Genomic DNA, 22,835 nt, shown 5'->3' on the forward strand with positions numbered 1-22,835 from the left:
TAAACTGCTTTTGTTGTCCTTGAACTGAGAAGAGGCAAATTCAGCCAAAGTTCTTGTTGTTTTCTAATGTTTGACCCTATTGGATAATGAATATTTGTGGGTTTTGCCTTCAGATAGGATCTGACTAGAATATAAAGTGTGTTAACTCGCCTGTGAAGAATCCCATATGAGCAGGGAAACAATGATTTTTAGTGGAGAGTGAATAAAAGCTTGGTCATATGTTTTGAGGAGGAGCTTAAACAGAGAAAAAAGGATATTCAAAGAAGATTCTGCAGTGTGGATTGGAAGAGCTTGAAGGCATCACCAGTGATTGGATGAAGGGAATGATGAAGTGTGAGATTTGAGCATATAAGATTGTATCATTGCAAGTGGTACAGAATTATTGAAGGCAAGGCCGTAAGTGGAGGGTAAATATGAAATCAAATTTTTGAAATATTGGGTATTGAGAGCCAACAACTTATGTTGAATGTCAGCTGGATGCAGGCACCATTTTTGCTCAACCTGAAGCTTGTAAAGAACAGGACCCAAGTTGACCCTTTGGAAGTCTCCATTCTGAAAGTTGTAAAGGTATGAAAGGTTTCATCAGCAGATGGGCTGAGGAACAGGCAGAGTAGTTACAGACGTTGAAAGTAAATGTTTTTTATGATGGAGAGTTAGTGGAGTTTTAACTTCAGCTTGTTGTCAAATTGGATACCAAGATATCCAAGTCAGGTTAAACCCGTATCTATTAAAGTAGCTTAGAGTCATAGAGATGTACAGCATGGAAACAGACCCTTCTGTCCAACCCATCCATGCCAACCAGATATCCCAATCCAATCTAGTCCCACCTGCCAGCGCCCGGCCCATATCTCTCCAAACCCTTCCTATTCATATAGCCATCCAAATGCCTCTTAAATGTGGCAATTGTACCAACCTCCACCACATCCTCTGGCAACTCATTCCATATATGTACCACCCTCTGCGTGAAAAAGTTGTCCTTTAGGTCTCTTTTATATCTTTCCCCTCTCACCCTAAACCTATGCCCCCTAGATCTGGGCTCCCTGACCTCAGGGAAAAGACTTTGTCTATTTATCCTATCCATGCCCCTCATAATCTTGTAAACCTCTATAAGGTCACCCCTCAGCCTCCGATGTTCCAGGGAAAACAGCCCCAGCCTGTTTAGCCTCTCCCTATAGCTCAGATCCTCCAACCCTGGCAACATCCTTGTAAATCTTTTCTGAACCCTTTCATGTTTCATAGCATCTTTCTGATGGGAAGGAAACCAGAATTGTACGCAGTATTCCAACAGTGGCCTAACCAATGTCCTGTACAGCCGCAACATGACCTCCCAACTCCTGTACTCATACCAAACGGCGCCTTCACTATCCTACCTACCTGCGACTCCACTTTCAAGGAGCTATGAACCTGCACTCCAAGGTCTCTTTGTTCAGCAAGGGGACCTTACCATTAAGTATATAAGTCCTGCTAAGATTTGCTTTCCCAAAATGTTTTCCAACTGCATTTTACCAAATCTGTTTCAAACGTGTTAAAAAGGGGGGTTTGTGTAGAATCAGTTGTGAGTCTTTAGTGTGACTTATGAGAATGTCATTGTTTGTTTCATTGTTTCAGTGACAGAATTGCAGGTTAAAGTCTGGATGTTGGATAAGTATAGGCAACAAGACAGTTGACAGGCTATTGACAAGGGTAAAGAGATGTGCTATTTGGCAATCTGGTGTGTTGTCCTTTTTCTTACATTTCTAAATCTCAACAGAAACTATCTTTAGAAATGGACATCTTTCTTACATGTTTGCTTTTACCTTCTACATTGCACATCTTACTTGCACAAGTGCGACTCTGATTTTCCAACATGGTCCCGTTAGTGTCATTTAGGGCACGTTCCCTTTCGAAGAAAAATTCTGACATATAATCTGGATGTAACCAGCTGATATATTCTGACTTTTAGTTGCTTTTTAAAGCACAATATGTGGTTTGTTAATATGTTAGTCATAACCTAATGAACAATGCTAATCTTAATCCTCTTTTGTTAATTGTTGTCTTGTGCTGCATCATTTATTTTTATTTGAATCCATAAATCAAAAAATACTGCAGGCTTTGTCATCTAATTGCTGCTGTGGGGAAAATATGGCCTTCAGCTATTGGCAGTTAACTTGTATTTGCTCGTGCTTCTCCATCTATCCCCACTGGATTTTGCACCCCTTTGCTTTCCTACCAGCAACTTAATACCATTGTTTTCCTTCTCCTCTTAAGAAATAGTCACTCAATGCCTACATTGAACAGCCTCTTGTGGTTTTCTCTTATCTGCCATAACTGTCTATCCATCTTCACTCATCTTGATTGTCACTATTGTCCCCAGTGTTGGGCAGCCAGTGGTCACCATTACATGTAATTCCTGGCATGTAAAAGCTAATTCCTCATCTTCTATATTCCCCGACGCTTCTCTGTTCCCCGATATAGAAGATGAGGAATTAGCTTTTATATGCCGGGAATTACATGAGATGATGACCTCTGACCGCCCAACATTCGGGAAAGGTGCATGATGGTGCACCAACTTTCCACTCATAAAATCAAAGAATCTCTACAGTGTGCCAGCAGTCCTTTCGGCTGTTTGAGTCCACGTTGAACCACTGAAGAGAATCTGACCCAGACCCACCTTCCTACCCAGTCCCTGTAACCCTGCATTTCCCATAGCTAATTCCACTTAGCTTGCACATCTCTGGTCACTATGGGCAATGGGAGGAAACTGGAGCACCCGGAGGAACCCCATGCAGAAACAGGGAGAATGTGCAAACTCTACACAGGCAGTCACATGAGGGTGGAATAGAACCCGGGTTCTTAGTGCTCCGAGGCAGCTCTACTAACCCACTGAGCCGTCGTGCTGTCCTATGGCATGGGTTCATATGGATAAACTTGCAAATAGCACAGCTATTCTAATGGCAATATCAGGATCAGTGTGGTTTCCAAATTAAACAAATACAGCTCTTGCGTGCTACTTGCTTTGCAATGTTGTTGTCAACAGCGTAAAGTTCAGGAGTGGTATGGGAAGTAAATTAGATGACGTTTCTCCCTTTCCAGCACCTGAGGCCAACCGATTAGTGATTATCTCACTGGTAATAAAACGATACTCTGAGCTGGAGGCAGTTTTACTTCCAGTCATGCAGGTGAGCTGAATGCCTCAGCTAACCTATATAACACACAAATAAGTCTACGCTCAGTCATGTAAAATTTCCTCCTTAGCTATACATTTTTTTGTGCTTTTGTAGTATAAGGATTCTATGCAGCATGCAAAAGCTGCCAAAGTAGATTTTCTTGACTTTGGAAGGCAAAAATAAGGTCCCTATCGCTTAAGGTAAAGTATGGATTTGTTTTAAATAAAAATTAAATGGACAAACTAGCAATGTTAAATACAAGTAGGAACAATAAAGAATTTCCTTTCTTCTACAGAATATTTGATTAGATTAGTTACAGTGTGGAAACAGGCCCTTTGGCCCAACAAGTCCACTCCGACCCGCCGAAGCGCAACCCACTCAGACCCATTCTCCTACATTTACCTACATTCACCTAACACTGCGGGCAATTTAGCTTGGCCAATTCACCTAACCTGCACATTTTTGGACTGTGGGAGGAAACCGGAGCACCCGGAGAAACCCAAGCAGAACTGGGAGAATGTGCAAACTCCACTCAGTCAGTTGCCTGAGGATATTAAAAACATCAAAGATGTATGTCTTGCACTGACAATCACAATTAGCAGTAGTTCGCTGTCGATCTAAATTTGTGTGGTTAGCCCAAAATAAAACAAGCACAAGATTTTGAGACACACATACTTTAATTTTTAAAATATAAACTAAAAATGTTCAGAATACTTAGCAGGGTAGGCAGTAACTTTTGGAAAGAGAAAGAGTCAACGTTTCAATTTGCCTCTCAAAAGTTCCCTCAAACTGAAATGTTAACTGTTTCTTCTATCACAAATGCTATTTTATCTGCCAAATATATCAATATTTTCTGTTTTTATTTCAGATTTTCAGCATCCACAGTAGTTTACCTCAGTTAACACATCTGGTTGATGACTTTTCATAAGAACTGGGAAAAAGTTGGAAATGTAATATCATCTTAAATGTAAATAATTGCATCTAAACTTTAGTTTAACACTTACTGTTTCCAAAAGGATATGTAAAGAATGCTTGGAAACTAAATATAAATGCCTAACATTTCAGTCTGCTGATACAATCATATTTGAGTGTTATAATTGAGGGTTTATCTACCACTGTTAAGCAGCAGTGTTTCAAGGAGCCTAGTTCAAATTCACAGGTTCACAAAGTTTACAGCACAAACCATCAGGGAACAAATAAAAGTGCAGATTGATTCTAACGATGGGCTTCATGAACTGAATTGCCAAGGTTCAAGTTACATATAACTACAGGGACATGGTGGTATGCTGTTCAGAGGGTAGATGCAGACTTGATGGGCAGAATGACCCCTAACTGCACTGCAGGGATTCTATAATTCTCTGAATCTAACTGTGGATTTATGGCTGCATTTTGAACAATTTAAAATGGACGTTTCTGGGATCTGTATCCAATAATACATCAGACATTGTGCTTGGAGGAATACTTATGCTATCTTTCTTGGCAAATTCTCATTTTTGTTATAAAGTAGTTGTAATTTACAAGTTCATGTGAAAAGACCTTGTCAGTCAATTCTTTTTAAATTTATGGGAATTATTTTCTGTTCATTCAGGATTTGTGTGTTGTTGGCTTCCAGTCCAGCAGGCAGTTAAGTCAGCTACATTGCTATGGGCCCAGAGTCACAGACAAGGTAAGGATAGAAGATTTTCTTCCTGGCAGAGCATGGCCGGAACAGATGGTTTGTTTTTCTGACAGTTGATAATTCATGGTGATTTTTATTGGATTCAAATTTCACTGTCTGGGATTCAAACTCAGGTACCTCAAACATTACCTGGCTTTCAGGATTAATAGTCTAATAATTAGTTAGTCTCTAGGTAAAATCACTAGGCCATGGCCTCCCCCCAAGCATTGCTGGATATGGGCATTGATGTTGGTACACATTTGCTGCCCTGGTGGCAAAGGTGATATAGTCCTTGGAATGTAGAGATCACCACAGTGCCATGAGGAAGGGAATTCAAGAATGTTGATGTAGTAGTGACGAAGAAATTTGTGATGTAGTTCCAAGTCAGGATCATGTGTGCCATGGAAGGAAGCTTGCAGATGGTGGCGTTCCCACGCATCTGCTTCCCTTGTTTTTCATGGTGATTTAAGTTACAGATTTGGAGAGTTGTGTTGAAAGAGCCTGGATACATAATTCAATATATCTTGGATATCATCCAAGTGAAAGTAATGAACGTTGAAGGTGGTGGCATAATGTTCTAGTCAAGTGGATTGCTTTATTGACTTTCTATAGAAAATATAGGATTCCTAATAATGCTTGAGCTTTTTCAAGTTTCCACAGCCCCAACAAATGATCATCTTATTTGTTGATATTAACAGTTGCAAATTTCATTAAATAGGAAATGATTCTCTTGAAGAGTAAGTTAAACAATTCATTTTGTTTTCTATTCACAGGAGAAATTTCGATGGTTTCTGACACCAAATAAACAAGTGGAGTGAAACAACCATGGGCAGTCTCAATGACCCAGAGGACATATATATTGCTGTGATTCGTCCTAAGAATGCTGCTAGTTTAAATTCTCGTGACTATCGAACTAAATCATATGAAGTAAGCCAGAAAATACTTTAAAACTATTTACTTAAGATATGTAAATGGTCAAATGTAAATTTGTTAAATAATTTGTTACTTCTCATGATGAGTGATAATTAGGTTGAATTGAAGCATTAATTTTAGCGACACAAATCTCATGTGTTTTTCTGCTTTTGGAGAGTTTTCTTGTTGGCTCCTGAATGTAAAGTTGGCGGACAACACACAGGCTAGATTGGCCACCATTTATCATAATTTTTAAATGGAAAGTGTCTTGGCAAAACATTCAACCAGTTAAAACACTGTTTTTTAAGAAGAGTGCAAAGTATACTACATTGTCAAGAGAATAATAGCATATAATTTAAGTATACCCAGTAAAATAGAGTTCCTTAAGTGAAGAAGGTTACCTCAGAAATCAACGGGATCGTGATCAGATGGGCAAAAGGCTGAGGAGTAGCAGAAGGAGAGGTACTGCATTTTGTGAAAGCAAATCTTAGCAGGGCTCATACACTTAATGGTAAGGTCCTGGGCAGTGTTGCTGAACAAAGAGCCTTTGGAGTGCAGGTTCATAGCTCCTTGAAAGTGGAGTCGCAGTTGGATAGGATAGTGAAGAAGGCATTTGGAATGCTTTCCTTTATTGTTCAGAGCATTGAGTACAGGAGTTGGAAATCATAGAATCCCTACAGTGTGGAAACAGGCCCTTCAGCACAATGACTCCACACCAACCCTCTGAAAAATAACCCATCCAGACTCATTCCCCTACCATATTATTCATCCCTGACCAATGCACCTCACCCACATATCCCTGAATGATATGGGCAGTTGAGGATGGCCAATTCACCTAAGCTGCACATCTTTGGATTGTGGGTGGAAACCGCAGCACCCGGAGGAGACCCACGCAGACACCAGGAGAATGTGCAAACTCCACACATACAGTCACCCGAGGCTGGAAATGAACCTGGGTTCCTGGCACTGTGAGGCAGCAGTGCTAACCATTGAGCCACCATGCCGTCCCTAAGAGGTCATGTTGTGTTTGTACAAGACATTGGTTTGGCCACTTTTGGAATATTGCTTTCAGTTCTGGTCTCCTTCCTCTCGGAAGGATGTTGTGAAGGATTCAGAAAAGATTTACAAGGGTGTTGCCAGGTTTGGAGGACTTGAGCTATTACGGAGAAGTTGAATTGGCTGGGGCTGTTTTCCTTGGAGCGTCGGAGGCTGAGGGATGACCTGATAGTTTATAAAGTCATGTGATGCATAACAGGGAAACAGACCCTTTGGTCCAACTCATCCATGCTGACCAGATATCCCAACCTAATCTAGTCGCCTTTGCCAGAACTTGGCCCATATCCCTTGAAACCCTTCCTATTCATATACCCATTCAGATGCCTTTTAAATGTTGCAATTGTAACAGCTTCCACCACTTCCTCTGAAGCTCATTCCATACATGCACCACCATCTGTGTGAAAAAGTTGCCCCTTAGGACTCATTTATACCTTTCCTCTCCTTACCCTAAACCTATGCCCTCTCATTCTGGACTCCCAACCCCAGGTAAAAGACTTTGTCCATTTATCCTATCTATGCCCCTCATGATTTTATAAACCTCTGTTAGGTCACCCCTCAGTCTCTGACAGTCCAGGGAAAACAGCCCCACCTATTCAGCCCCTCTCTATAGCTCAAATCCTCCAACCCTGGCAACATCGGGGACTGTGGTGGAGTGGAGAGGGGTCTGGGTGGGAAACTGAGAGGGGAGGGCAGAGGGGACTGAATGGGGGGGTGGTCTGAGGAGAGAGTGGAGGAGACGACGGAGGGGACTGAGGGTGTGGGGCGGAGAAAACTGGGAAGGGAGAGGTGCTGAGGGGGGAGGGGAGGAAGGGTCTGAGTAATTGGGCTACACTGGCAGATGGAGTTCAAAGTAAGCAAATGTGAGCTTATCTGCTTTGGAGCGATAAAGGGCTAATCTTCTAGATGGTACATAGCTAAATACAGCGGTATGTCAGTCCTGGGGCTTCAGGTGCACGGATCTTTAACATGTCACGAACCAGAAAATAATCAAGACAGCTAATGGAATGCTGGCTGATATAGCAAGAGGACTTGATGAGGAGGTTATGCTGCAGTTATACCAAACACTGGTTAGACCCCACTTGGAGCACTTCTGGGAGCCACTCCTTCTGAAGAATAGTTTGGTCTTGTAGGGAGTACAACGTGGCCTTGCAAGGATGATAGCTGGGCTTCAGGCATTAAGGTATTTCTGTAGAACTGAGAAGGTTCAGGGGTGATCTGATCGAAGTTTCCAAGATATCAACAGGAAAAGAGGAACGTAGTAAACTGTTTCCACCGAGCACAATGGCGGAGTGTTTAGGAGAGATGTTGGAAAGCACTTCCACACACCTGGTGGGAGAGGTTCGGAGCACTCCTCCATGAACAGCCGTGGATATGGGATCAGGTATCAGCTTTAAATTGGAGAGTTTAAGCGAATATATGAAGGGTTATAAGCCACGAGTAAGTGTTTGGAGTTAGGCCACAGATCAGCCACAGTCTCCTTGAATGGTGGGACAAGCAGGAGGTGCTAAATGGTCTGTTGCTTTGCTCCTGTTGTCTGGGGAATGGGAAAAGGGATCCGAATTAGAAGGCGGTATCTGTGGCGAAGGGAGGAGGTGGGATCCAGAGTGAGAGGAGGGATCTAGGGTACGGAAGCAGCGTCCAGAATGGGAGAAAGGATCTGGGGAGGGTAGGAGGGATCCAGGGTGGGGAGTGAGAGGAGAGATCTGGGGAGGGAAGCAGGAATCCTGGGAAGGGGGTGTGGGGCAAAGTTGAAAACAACTGGTGGTTCATGCACTGGTTTTCTTGGTACCTCCTGGGCCCTGGTTCCCTGGAGAGGTGTCCATGATGGAGCCAGACACTGACACTCTGCATACTTCCATCATCACCTCTGTCAGGCTCTGAGCTTCTTTGGCATTGTAGACTGGTGGATAAGTATGACTGAAATAATCATATGTTAGGTACAGTGCAGGGAAGAGCCCATAGTTTTACTTAGTTATTCTTTCATTGGATCTGGATGTCACAGGAAGGATTAGCATTTGTTGACCATCTCTAATTGCCCACAAATGTTTATTAAGCAGTTAAAAATCGATCCATTGCTAGGCATCTGGAATCATGTAGGCCAGACCAGGTAACACTTTCCCTGAAGGATACAAGTGATCCTCAGGTTTTTACAAAAAATGATACTTTTATAGACATCGTAACTGAGACTACATTTACATTCCATGTTTTATTATTGTATTTAATTCATTGCATTTCCAGACCAATTAGCCTGGACATGTAAATTACCAGTACCCCACCATTTCCCCATAGAATATCGAAATTTTTTAGGTTTAAGAAAACCTGGAGAATCTTGGATTTTTCACCAGGAAATAATGAAAGTCACTTCCGAAAGTGACGTTTCTGGGGTATATTTAAGATAGTGAAGAAAATGAAAAAGATAAATTAGTAATCATTTTTTCAAATCAAAGTACGAGTAGAACAAGGTGATGCCAGTTTTACTGATAAAGTAAATTTTGGAAATTGGATTGTACAGTAATTGATTGTATGGAATGAGCTTGCAGAGAGAATTGTGTGAAGATCTGTCGAAGTATGTGAAAATTAGTTGCATTGTGTTATGGAAAAGGAGATCTTACAATCTTTCTGGATGGATGAATTAAGGTAGAGTGAATGCCTTTTCTCATCTGTAAATTATTTTGTGATCTGGCTTAACTGTAGGCAGCAATGCTGAGTGAAATGTTGGACATACACTGTATGATACAGTATAACTTAAGTGCATGTGAACATTAAGCAAGCCTTTTCCAGTTTAAAATCTTCCATTCAAGTGTTTATTTCAAAACCAAGCGACTGGTTTAATTTTGAATTTTGTATTTCTTGTAAAAATTCTTTGTGCTAAGGTCTGTTTAATGTATGCAGGTTATACTATTCATGTTCTACTCCTATTTTGATTTGAAAGATGATTACTAATTTATCTTTTCCATTTTCTTCGCTGTCTTAAATATACCCCTGAAATGCCACTTTCAGAAGAGACTTTCATCATTTCCTGGTGAAAAATCCAAGATTCTCCAGTTTTTCTTAAACTTAAAAGATATTGATATTTTATGGGGAGATGGTAGGGTAGTGGTAATTTACGTGTCCAGGCTAATTGGTCTGGAAATGCAATGAGCTAAATGCAATGAATAAAACATGGAATTCTTAAACAGTAATACTATTATGGGGAATGGTGTAGGCAAAACAGGAGAGATAGAAGGTAGGAGCATTTGTGCTGTCTAAACATTGTATTGTGCCAAAGTATCTGGAATAGGTAGTCAAATATACTGAGATAACTGAGCTGGTGTGACCTTGACATCAATGCCTACACATCTGTGTCAGTCGTCAGTCTGGTCACGTGTTCCAAGCTTGCTGCCATGCTGATTTCTGTTCTAAGTTCCAAGCTTCTTTGGCAATATTTTGCACACCAGAGAATTCTATTAAGTATATTTGGACCAACTCAAAATGTAGTATCTAACTCGTAGCATAGCTAGCTCCATGTAGTTCTGTCAATGCTTGTCTTGTTTGTCAGACCCACCTCCTGTTTTATCGGCTGTATTTCTCATAAACTACTATCACCTAACCTCTCTTGCTGGCTCCCATACCGGATTAATGTTCGTTGTTCTCTCTCCTCTGATTCAACCCTTCCTTCTTCAACTCACTCTGTCTTCATTATGTTTCTCCACAAAATATCAACCTATGTCTCTTAGTTCTTTCAAATGGTGACCCTGTCTCAAATTTGCTTTTCCTTTATAATGTCCTTAAACATTTTGCCACCCAATTTATGCCCATCTTTTGGAGCTCTCATAACCCTGATGGCAGGAGTTGAACTGTCCTGTGTGCCAACGTATCTCATCAAAGCTCAAAATATCATCCTGTGTGACTATTTCAAGGCCAAACTATTCTCTTTTGCTATTTCTGAACTGTCTGGAACCTTGAATTTGGTTAATCTCCAAAGCGCCTCCACCATTGACCAGCTGAGAGTGCACTTGTTAGTTCCACTCTTAACTATTTAGTTGTAGCCAGAAAATTACTACAGTAATTTCTATTCCTCCCATCACCAGTTACCTCTGGTGTTCTCCAAGAATCTATCCATGAAAGCCTTCCCACTTCTCATCCATGTGCTACCCATCAATGATAAAAAACATTGTTTTTGATGCGAATGATGATACCAGTTCTACGACCATATCCTCCCTCGATTCCTGCGCTATCACTACATTGGGAGAATGGTTCTTCTGACATCCAGTACTCAATAGAAATTTTGTCTAATTAAATATAGGGAAGACTTGAGCTGTTGTCTTCAGCCCCTGTCACAAACTTGACTACCTCACCACCCATCTTTCTCTCTCTCGCAACTGTCTCAAGCTGAATAGACTATTTGCAGCCTTGTTGTCATGTTTAGCCATACGGTGAGCTTGTGTATCATCACTAGGACCACCTATTTTCAGTTCTGTAACATTGCTTGCATCCACCCTTGCCTCAGTTTGTTTGTTTTGTAATACTCTTTCATTCTTTTAGACTTGATTATCCCAGTTCAGCCCTTATTTGTTGGCCATGTTTTATATACTACAAACCGTATTGTTGAAGAGGAGAGTGTGAAACGGACTGGTAAGCTAGAAGAGATACTTGTTAGGAAGGAAGATGTGTTGGACATTTTGAACAACTTGAGGATAGACAAGTCCCCCGGGCCTGACGGGATATATCCTAGGATTATGTGGGAAGCAAGAGAGGAAATTGCAGTACCGTTGGCAATGATCTTTTCGTCTTCACTGTCAACGGGGGTGGTACCAAGGGACTGGAGAGTAGCGAATGTTGTGCCCCTGTTCAAAAAAGGGAATAGGGATAACCCCGGGAATTACAGGCCAGGTAGTCTTACTTCTGTGGTAGGCAGAGTAATGGAAAGGGTACTGAGGGATAGGATTTATGAGTATCTGGAAAGACACTGTTTGATTAGGGACAGCCAGCACGGATTTGTGAAGGGTAGGTCTTGCCTTACAAGTCTTATTGAATTCTTTGAGGAGGTGACCAAGCATGTGGATGAGGGTAGAGCAGTGGATGTAGTGTACATGGATTTTAGTAAGGCATTTGATAAGGTTCCCCATGGTAGGCTTATGCGGAAAGTGAGGAGGCATGGGATAGAGGGAAATTTGGCCAACTGGATAGAAAACTGGCTAACCGGTCGAAGTCAGAGAATGGTGGTAGATGGTAAATATTCAGCCTGGAGCCCAGTTACAAGCGGAGTTCCGCAAGGATCAGTTCTGGGTCCTCTGCTGTTTGTAATTTTTATTAATGACTTGGATGAGGGAGTCGAAGGGTGGGTCAGTAAATTTGCAGATGATACGAAGATTGGTGGAGTTGTGGACAGTGAGGAGGGCTGTTGTCGGCTGCAAAGAGACTTAGATATGATGCAGAGCTGCGGTGAGGAGTGGCAGATGGAGTTCAACCCTGTCAAGTGTGAGGTTGTCCATTTTGGAAGAACAAATAAGAATGCGGAATACAGGGTTAACAGTAGGGTTCTTAGTCAGGTGGAGGAACAGAGGGATCTTGGGATCTATGTACATAGATCTTTGAAAGTTGCCACTCAGGTGGATAGAGCTTGTAAGAAGGCCTATGGTGTATTAGCGTTCATTAGCAGAGGGATTGAATTCAAGAGTCATGAAGTGATGTTGCAGCTGTACAGGACTTTGGTTAGGCCTCATTTGGAGTACTGTGTGCAGTTCTGGTCGCCTCACTTTAGGAAAGATGTGGAAGCTTTGTAGAGGGTGCAGAGAAGATTTACCAGGATGTTGCCTGGAATGGAGAATAGGTCGTACGAGGATAGGTTGATAGTTCTCGGCCTTTTCTCGTTGGAACGGCGAAGGATGAGGGGTGACTTGATAGACGTTTATAAGATGATCAGAGGAATATATAGAGTAGACAGTCAGAAACTTTTTCCCCGGGTACAACAGAGTGTTACAAGGGGACATAAATTTAAGGTGAAGGGTGGAAGGTATAGGGGAGATGTCAGGGGTGGGTTCTTTACCCAGAGAGTGGTGGGGGCATGGAATGCGCTGCCCGTGGGAGTGGTAGAGTCAGAATCATTGGCGACCTTTAAGCGGCAATTGGATAGGTACATGGATAGGTGCTTAATCTAGGATAGATGTTCGGCACAACATCGTGGGCCGAAGGGCCTGTTCTGTGCTGTATTGTTCTATGTTCTATGTTCTAAACTGAAGTTCATCTCAAAGTCTGCTAGCCATATCTTAACTGGTATGCCTGTGCAGTGCCTCAGTATGTTCTATAATGTTAAGCTAAATTATATTGCACAATATTCCAAAAGTGGCCTAACGAATATTCTGTACCGCCTCAACATGACCCTTCAACTCCTGTACTCAGTACTCTGACCAATAAAGGAAAGCATACCAAATGCTGCCTTCACTATCCCGTCTACCTGCAACTCCACTGTCAAGGAGCTATGAACCTGCACTCCAAGGTTTGTACAGCAACAGTCCCTAGGACCTTGCCATTCAGTGTATAAGTCCTGCTAAGATTTGCTCTCCCAAAATGCAGCCTCTGGCATTTATCCAAATTAAACTCCATCTACCACTCCTCATCTCATTGGCTCATGTGTTCAAGATCTCACTGTAATCTGAGGTAATCCTCTTTGCTGTCCACTACATCTCCAATTTTGGTGTCATCTACAAACTTACTGACTATACCTCTTAGGCTCATATCCAAATCATTAATATAGATGACGAAACATAGAGGACCCAGCACCAATGCTTGTAGCACTCCACTGGTCACAGGCCTCCCATCTGAAAAACAACTCTCCACCACCACCCTCTGTCCCCTACCTGCCAGTTCTGTATCCAAATGGCTAGTTCTCCTTGTATTCCATGAGATCTAACCTTGTTAACCAGTTTCCCATCGAGAATCTTGTCGAACGCCTTACTGAAGTCCATATAGATCACGTCTTACAACTTTGCTCTCATCAATCCTCCTTGTTACTTTTTCAAAAAACTCAATAAAATTTGTGACACGATTTTCCACACACTACAGCCATGTTGACTATCCCTAATCAGTCCTTGCCTTTCCAAATACATGTAACATCCTGTCCCTCAGGATTCCCTCCAACAACTTGCCCACCACTGACATCAGGCTCACTGGTCTATAGTTCCCTGGCTTGTCCTTACCATCCTTAAACAGTGGCACAACGTTAGCCAACCTCCAGTCTTCCGGCACCTCACCTGTGACTATCGATGATACAAATATCTCAGGAAGAGGCCCAGAAATCGATTCCCTAGCTTCCCACAGAGTTCTAGGGTACACCTGATCAGGTCCTAGGGATTTATCAATTTTTATGTGTTTCAAGGCATCCAGCACTTCCTCCTCTGTAATATGGGCATTTTTCACAATATCACCATCTATTTCCCTACATTCTATATCTTCCATGTCCTTTTCCCTAATAAACACTGATACAAAGTACTCTTTTAGTATCTGCCCCATCTCCTGCAGCTCCAAACAAAGGCTGCCTTGCTGATCTTTAATAGGCCCTATTCTGTCCCTAATTACCCTTTTGTCCTTTAATGCATTTGTAAAAACCCTTTGGATTCTCCTGTACATTGGAATATTGTGTGCAGTTCTCGAATCCTTCCTATTGGAAGGATGTTGTGAAACTTGAAAGGGTTCAGAAAAGATTAACAAGGATGTTGCCAAGGTTGGAGGATCTGAGCTATAAGGAGAGGTTGAAAAGGCTCGGGCTGTTTTCCCTGGAGCATCGGAGGCTGAGGGATGAGAGGTTTATAAAATCATGAGGAGCATGGATATGGTAAATAGACAAAGTCCTTTCCCTGGGATGCGGGGAGTCCAGAACTAGAGGGCTTAGGTTTAGGGTGAGAGGGGACAGGTATAAAAGAGATCAAAGGGGCAACTTTTTCCACGCAATGGGTGGTGCGCGTGTGACATGGGCTGCCCAAAGGAAGTGGTGGAGGCTAGTACAATTACAACATTTAAAAGGCATCTGGATGGGGTATATGAATAGGAAGGGTTTGGAGAGATATGGACCGGGTGCTGGCAGGTGGAACTAGATTGGGTTGAGATATCTGGTCGGAATGGGTGAGTTGGACCGAAGGGTCTGTCTCCGTGCTGTACATCTCCATGACTCTATAACTCAAATTAAATGCAACTTGTTGCTGCTCTAATCCTGTTTGGTTAGTTGGAGGAAAGGTTAAAACAAGGAACTCATTGCAACTCTTTTTTTGCAAACAAATCAGGATTAGACCAGAGATATGCTGGCATACATAGCAGCTTTTGTTAAGCAGCTTGCATGTCTTCCAAGGATTTATAGATTCTCGTTGGAATTGTCAACTGCAAAATGTTGAAGCAAGACAAAGGCAAGTTTTAATTTATTCAGTCATGGGATGAGAGCATTGCTGGCTAGGCAGCGATTATTGCCCATCCCAAATTGCACAGCTGTGCTCTGGAGTTACAAGTCGTCTAGACCAGGTAAGGATGACAACTTTCTTCCATAAAGGACATTAGTGAACCAGATGGATGTTTCCTGCCAATCAGCAATGGATTCATGGTCATCATTACGCTCTTAATTCCAGATTTTTAAATTGAATTCAAATTCCACGATCTGCTATGGCACAATGTGAACCCAGGTCCCAGAACATAAGCTGAGTCTTTGGATTAACAGTCCAACGAAGATACTCCTGGTCATAGCCTCAAGAAGTTCTGTTATCAACTGTTATACGCTGTAAGAATATTATCACTGGTGCAGTTGCTTATTGGGTGGTGTTGAAAAGCCTAAAAGCTGAAAGACATTTTTGAAGTATTTTTAGGATTCAATATCTCATTCTCTTCTGTAGTGCTAATTATGTCCATAGCACTACATGTCATTCTGCATCTTATGATGATGAAGGATGCTATCCAGGTCAGTACCAGATGGATGCCACTGAAGTTGAAGATGGCTTTTGTCACTTGTACCTTTGGAATTTTGTATCTCATATTGTTAATTGTGTGCTTTACAAATATCTCCCACCCTGATTCTGAACAAAGGACAATTCAGTGCCCTTTGGCCCTCGTTGTTGCACTGACCAGTGAACTAATCTAAGTCCATCACCCTACACTATCCCATCATCATCAATATGCTTATCCAAGGATTGTTTAAATCTTCCTAATGCGGCTGAGTTAACTACATTGGCAGGCAGAGCATTCCACGGTTTCAATATTACTTCGATGTTTTGAAATTGCCATTCTTATGATAATTCTGACAAACTTTTGACATGCTTTTGGGATTCTATGTGATCCAGACTTTTGCCAGATCTTATGTAAAATCTCAGCACAAATACCTTTTTGATTCAAGGAGCTTTGTCCAACTTTTAGTAGCTCAATAATTAAGCGATCCTGAGGGAACATGTTTCATGCAAGGATTATGCCCCTCTTGCTCTTCAAATTGGAGTTGTTGCTTGATTTCTTCTGCTATGGTAGTGAGCCGCTGTCACCATATTCCTGTACTTGAGTGACATACAAGCATACCAAAAAACTTCCACCAGTCATATCCACATTCTTCTGATTCCCTCAGAGAGTTTTAATTAAATGCTTGTATCTGCCTTGAAGCCAGCTCTTTAAATATCTCCAGTTTCCTCATTTCCCCTCCCCCCACCTTGTCTCAGTCGATTCCCTCGAACTCAGCACCGCCCTCCTAACCTGTAATTTTCTTCCTGACCTCTCCGCCCCCACCCCACTCCGGCCTATCACCCTCACCTTGATCTCCTTCCAGCTATCACCTCTCCATCGCCCCTCCCCCAAGTCCCTCATCCCTACCTTTTATCTTAGCCTGCTGGACACACTTTCCTCATTCCTGATGAAGGGCTTGTGCCTGAAACGTCGAATTTCCTGTTCCTTGGATGCTGCCTGACCTGCTGCGCTTTAACCAGCAACACATTTTCAGCTCTGATCTCCAGCATCTGCAGACCTCACTTTTTACTCTATAAATATCCAGGCAGAATACATTTTGGTGGACTGTACACATGATGAATTGTTGAAAAATGTCTTCCCGAGCAGTATTGTTTTCTCACTTAACAAGTCAGAATTCCAGGGAAGTACACGGAAAAGCTCTCAAGACATTGCAACTCTTCTTGAAGTCTGGCAGAACTAATACTAATGACTGAGAGGGCTTGTTCTCGGTTGTTCAAATTGGCAAAAACATGTCCATCTGGCTGCATCATGTTTGCGTACAAATGCCTTCCTGATGAGGATTAGCGACAGCAGTGAAAGAAAGAAAGCAAGTGAGTCCTGTACTTTGAATGAATAAACTGCTGGTAGCGCTTCACCTATGCACACCAAGATCTATGGGTTGACATCTGGTTTTTTCAGTTCCATGAAAACCCAAGGCAGAAACATGTGACCCTGAAAAAACATCATTTTTAAGTTGAAGCATAGTTAAGGTGTGGTTCACACTTTTGCAAGGCTAGCACGAGGGTATCAAGTCCTGTTGCTGGAGTCTTCTTTGCATTAGGTTTCTGTCCTTATTTTTTGTTTAGATTTGTTGTTTTAAGATCAGTCCATAAAGGAAACATTTTCTTTTATCCATTCAATATTTTGGTGAAGGTTACAAAGACCTTGAATTTCAGTTGTATTTCATCTCATCCGAGCACCTCAATGCAAAATAATCTTTGATGATACACAAATGTATTCACTGTTGGATCATGGTTCATTTAAGCAAGCAAATGAACAGTACCCTGTACAAATGCAATATTTAGAGTTCACAGACTTTGCTGTCCTCATTATTAAAACAAGATGCAGTACATTATCCCACATCAATTATCCTTGAAGCATGGATGCTAATTTCTTTACTGGTAAAATGCTGCCATGGAGTCACTGGTGTCCATCTCTGCTTACCTCCTACTGGCTAAAATAAGAGTAGCCATATTTAACCTTTCTTTTACAGATTGGAGCAAGTCTATTTTTTATGTTTTGAAACTAAACATTTTGGTGTCAGTTTTATTTAGAGGAAGCAACTCTAACTTGAGTCAGATCATGGATTCAAGTACCATAAAAACGTTCAAGTGAAATATCCAGACTGACACTTCAGTATGGGACCGGGACCATACTGCAGTTATCAAAGGTGCTGTCTTCTGGATGAAATGTTAAACTATAGTTCTGTCTAGCAATTTAGGTATAGTTAAAAATCCCAGGATAGCTTTTGAAGGAAAACTTGAGGTTTTTTTCTTCCCTGGATTATTGGCTGATATTAATGCGCTGAAAATAAAGCCCCACTATTTCCAGAGTTGTCACAAATATGAAAATTTGACAAAATCAACAAAGTACTCAACTTTCCCATATTGTCTAATTTACATTAAACGAATATGCACGCAAGTTTTTTCTATGAGCAAGAAAATAACTATTTACTCTTAACAGTTTTTAGCCAATGGCAATAAAGAAGCATGAATTGCTAACTTTTAAAGTCTATAGCTTCAACTCTATCCCTTTTTAATAATAATCTCTCAACCATTAAAGTAGGTGGTCAGTAAACACTTTGCTTTCAGTAAGATTAGACACGCCATAAAATTGCTGATGTATTTCATATAATTGTAGAACCCTACAGTGTGGAAGCAGACCATTTGGCCCATAGAATCCACACCTACCCTCTGAAGACCATTCCATCCAGATCAGCCACACTGTTGTTCTGATTGTTTTTGTGACATTAAGTGACAAAGATATTTTAAATAAGCAACATCTCATTTGCCCTGTTTATTATGCTAGTATATCATATTTTGCTGTGTTCAGTATCACATTTGGTTGTGTACTTGTCTTTGTGAAGATTCTGCTGCTGGAGTTGCAAAGTGAAGGCAAGGAGAAAAAGAGAAAGAAAGTTTTATTACAAACAAAATTGAAGAGGGATGAAAATAAAGGGCAAGACATTCTTGACTTTGTAGTTGAAGCCACCAAACTGATGTCACCTAACAACCAAGGAGTCAAAGGTACAATAAATGCACATTTTATTACACTTATTCATGAGAGATTTCTTTTGTTCATTCGTAGTTTAGCATTGCTAATCATCAAGATTCAGTAATAGCTTTATGGGATAATGAATATAAAAGTTCTGTTTTAATTACCTCTTGTCAATCATAACAAGGACTATTGGTTCAAATGATTTATTTGTTTATATTGGTGTTGGGACTTTTGTATTTTCAAGTTGTGGAAAGGAATTCAATTTTGTTTTATTGCTGTATTATGAAAAGATTCTGCCAAAAAAATTTAAGCATGCAGCATTTAATTTTGTTGCCTGTGATGTATTTTTGATGTCCTCAAGTCAAGAATGGCATGCCATAAATCCCAACTTGTGTCCTTTCTGTCTTTCCTTTCAAACATTTTGTAGAAACTGCTACTTGCAGTTGCTTAGAATAAACTGTGTAACCTCGAAGAGGGCAGGAACAGAGATCAGCAGGATGTGAAGAGACAGTGCATTTAACAAATGAATGATATTTGTTGCAGAGAAGTGTAAAGTATCCAATTTAATAGTGAGAATGAGGAGAAGCAATATGAGCTAAAAGTAATGTTAAATGGACTGAGGAAATCTGTAAAGCACATAGAATCCTTGACTTCATATGTTAGGCTCAGAGCACAAAAGTAAGTTTTTCATTCTACATTTTTATAAAACACTAGTTGAGCTTCAATTCCAGTATTATGTTCAGTTCCAGGCACCAGATCATAGAAAGACTATCAAGGCCTTTCAAAGTGTGTGGAAGATTTTTTTTCTTAGTCACAGGATGTGTGTGTTGCTGGCAAGGCAAGCATTTAATTGTTTCTAATTGTCCTTGAGAAGAAGGTGGTGCAGTCTTTTGATTTTACAAAGGAATTCCTGAATTTGATATGGAGACAGTGAAGGAATGGAAATGCAGTCCCAAATCAGGATGGTGTATGGGTTGGAGGCAAACTTACATTTAGTGATGCTGCCATGTATCTGCTGCCTTTGTCCTACTAATTGGTAGACATCTGTGATTTGGAAGGTGCTCTTGAAGAAGCCTGTGTAAATATTTGTAGTGCCAGAGGAAGTGGTGGTATAATTGCAGCATTTAAAAGGCATCTGGATGGGTATATGAGTAGGAAGGGTTGAATGAGATATGGGCCACATGCTGGCAAATGGGATAAGATTAATTTAGGATATCTGGTCGGCATGGACGAGTTGGACCAAAGGGTCTGGTTCCATGCTGTACAGCTGTGTCTCTATCTTGTAGATGGTGCATACTGCTGCCACTGAGAGTCTGTCATGAAGAGAATGAATGTTCATGGTGAATAGGATACCATTTGAGTGGTTTGCTTTGTCCTGAATGGTGTCAAACAACTTATGTTGTGAGAACTGCACTTCTTCAGCGAGGTAGAGAGTATTCCTTCGCAATCCTGACTTGTGCTTTGTATATTGGAGAGGTTTTGAGGTTAATTTCCTTCCATGCATAATTCTTAGCCTCTGCCCTACACTTGTAACTTCAGTGTTTATATTCTGCTTCTCAGTGGTAATCAGGATTTGATGGTAGGAGATTTAGCAGTCATAATATAATTGAAGGTCAAGGGTTAGATTCTGTCTTGTTGGAGATGATGATTGTCTGGCTTTTTAATGGCATGTATGTTGCATGCCACTTATCAGCCCAAGCTTGTCCAGGTCTTCCTGAATATGGACACAGATTGCTTTTGTATCTGAAGAATCGCAAATGGTGTTGAACATTATGCGAATGTCAGTGAACATTCTCACTTCTGCCCTTATGACTTAGGGAAGGTGGTTGAAGAAACAGTTGAAGCTGGTTTGGCTCAGTACATGCCATGAGGAGCTCCTGCAGAAATGTCACAGGATGGTGAAAATGGGGGAGATACTAAATGAGTATTTTGCGTCAGTATTTACTGTGGAAAAGGATATGGAAGATATAGACTGGAGGGAAATAGATGGTGATATATTGCGAAATGTCCAGATTACAGCGGAGGAAGTGCTGGGTATCTTGAAACGGGTAAAGGTGGATAAATCCCCAGGACATGATCAGGTGTACCCGAGAACTCAGTGGGAAGCTAGAGAAGTGATTGATTGCTAGGCCTCTTCCTGAGATATTTGCATCATTGAGTGTGACAGGTGAGGTGCTGGAGGACTGGAGATTGGCAAACATGGTACCACTGTTTAAGAAGGGTGGTAAGGACAAGCCAGGGAACTGTAGATCAGTGAACCTGACATCGGTGGTGGGCAAGTTGTTGGAAGCAATCCTGAGGGACAGGATGTACATGTATTTGGAAAGGCAAGGACTGAGTAGGGATAATCAACATGGCTTTGTATGTGGGAAATCATGTCTCACAAGTTTAATTGAGTTTTTTGAAGAAGTAACAAAGAGGATTGATGAAGGCAGAGCGGTAGATGTGATCTATATGGAATTCAATAAGGCGTTCGATAAGGTTCCCCATGGGAGACTGATTAGCAAGGTTAGATCTCATGGAATAAAGGGAGAACTTGCCATATGAATACAGAACTGGCTCCAAGGTAGAAAACCGAGGTGGTGGTGGAGGGTTGTTTTTCAGGCTGGAGGCCTGTGACCAGTGGAGTGCCACAAGGATTGGTGCTGGGTCCTCTACTTTTTGTCATTTACATAAATGATTTGGATGTGAGCATAAGAGGTATGGTTAGTAAGTTTGCAGATGACACTAAAATTGGAGGTGCAGTGGACAGCCCAAGAGGGTTACCTCAGATTACAACAGGATCTGGACCAGCTGGGCCAATGGACTGAGAAGTGGCAGATGGAGTTTAATTCAGATAAATGCGAGGTGCTGCATTTTGGGAAAGCAAATCTTAGCAGGACTTGTACACTTAATGGTAAGATCCTAGGGAGTGTTGCTGAACAAAGAGACCTTGGAGTGCAGGTTCATAGCTCCTTGAAAGTGAAGTCACAGGTAGATAGGATAGTGAAGAAGGTGTTTGGTATGCTTTCCTTTATTGGTCAGAGTATTGAGTATAGGAGTTGGAAGGTCATGTTGCGGCTGTACAGGACATTGGTTAGGCCACTGTTAGAATATTGCGTGCAGTTCTGGTCTCCTTCCTGTTGGAAAGATGATGCTGTGAACCAGAGTTCAGAAAAGATTTCCAAGGATGTTGCCAGGGTTAGAGGATTTGAGCTATAGGCCGGGGCTGAACAGGCTGGGGCTGTTTTCCCTGGAGTGTCGGAGGCTGAGGGGTGACCTTATAGAGGTTTACAAAATTATGAGGGGCATGGATAGGGTAAATAAGCAAAGTCTTTTCCCTGGGATCGGGGGGCCAGAACTTGAGGGCATAGGTTTAGGGTGAGAGGGGAAAGATCTAAAAGATATCTAAGGGGCAACATTTTCACACAGAGGGTGGTACGTGTTTGGAACGAGCTGCCAGAGGAAGTGGTGGAGACTGGTACAATTGCAACATTTCAGAGGCATTTGGATGGGTCTATGAAGAGGAAGTATTTGGAGGGATAAGGGCCAGGTGCTAGCAGGTGGGACTAGATTGGGTTGGGATATCTGGTCGGCATGGACGGTTGGACCGAAGGGTCTGTTTCCATGCTGCGCATCTCTATGACTCTATGATTGAGATGATTGACCTCAAAAATAAAACCAACGCCTCCTTCATGTGTACTAAATATTACTTGAACCAGCAGATAGTTTTCCCTCTGATCTTCATTGATTGTGGATTAGTTGGAACTCCTTCATCGCATGCATGGTCAAATGTTACTTTGATGTCAAGGGCAGGCATTCTTCCCTCATTTTTGGAGTTCTGCTTTTCTGCCCATGTTTGTTCCAAGGTGATAGGAATATTAACCAGCGATGAGATACATTAGTTCTGTGGAGAGATGAAACTGAGGATTTTCTTTTTGGAACAGGAATGTTTAAGAAGATAGAAGATAAAACTATGTGTTGAAAGTAAAAGAAGATTTTAAAGTAAATAAACCAAAGTTGTGGGGTTAAGGATTTGATACGAGAGGTTGCATGCTTCAGCAGATTGTGAAAGAAACAGAAGGCAACATGAGGATATTTTATTTGAATGTAACAAGTTGTTGTTGAATGTGTTGCTTAAA

At 41.5% G+C, this 22,835-nt stretch overlaps 1 protein-coding gene across 6 annotated transcripts in view; it reads left to right on the plus strand.

Moving 5' to 3' along the window:
• krit1 (KRIT1 ankyrin repeat containing) overlaps window positions 1–22,835 on the plus strand; it is an 80,319-nt gene that overhangs the window by 8,263 nt on the left and 49,221 nt on the right. For 2 of the 6 annotated variants that reach the window (XM_060825530.1, XM_060825531.1), the window contains exons 2-4: window positions 4,735–4,812; window positions 5,577–5,730; window positions 18,584–18,743. In XM_060825530.1, the coding sequence (XP_060681513.1) occupies window positions 5,629–5,730; window positions 18,584–18,743 (262 nt within the window). In that variant the 5' untranslated portion in view covers window positions 4,735–4,812; window positions 5,577–5,628. Of the gene's footprint in view, window positions 1–283; window positions 408–546; window positions 568–4,074; window positions 4,097–4,734; window positions 4,813–5,576; window positions 5,731–18,583; window positions 18,744–22,835 lie in introns of those variants that run through there. The other 4 variants (XM_060825529.1, XM_060825533.1, XM_060825532.1 and 1 more) reach the window with 4 other exon arrangements.

The sequence above is a fragment of the Hemiscyllium ocellatum genome, chromosome 5 (assembly GCF_020745735.1).
Source record: "Hemiscyllium ocellatum isolate sHemOce1 chromosome 5, sHemOce1.pat.X.cur, whole genome shotgun sequence".
NCBI lineage: Eukaryota > Metazoa > Chordata > Chondrichthyes > Orectolobiformes > Hemiscylliidae > Hemiscyllium > Hemiscyllium ocellatum.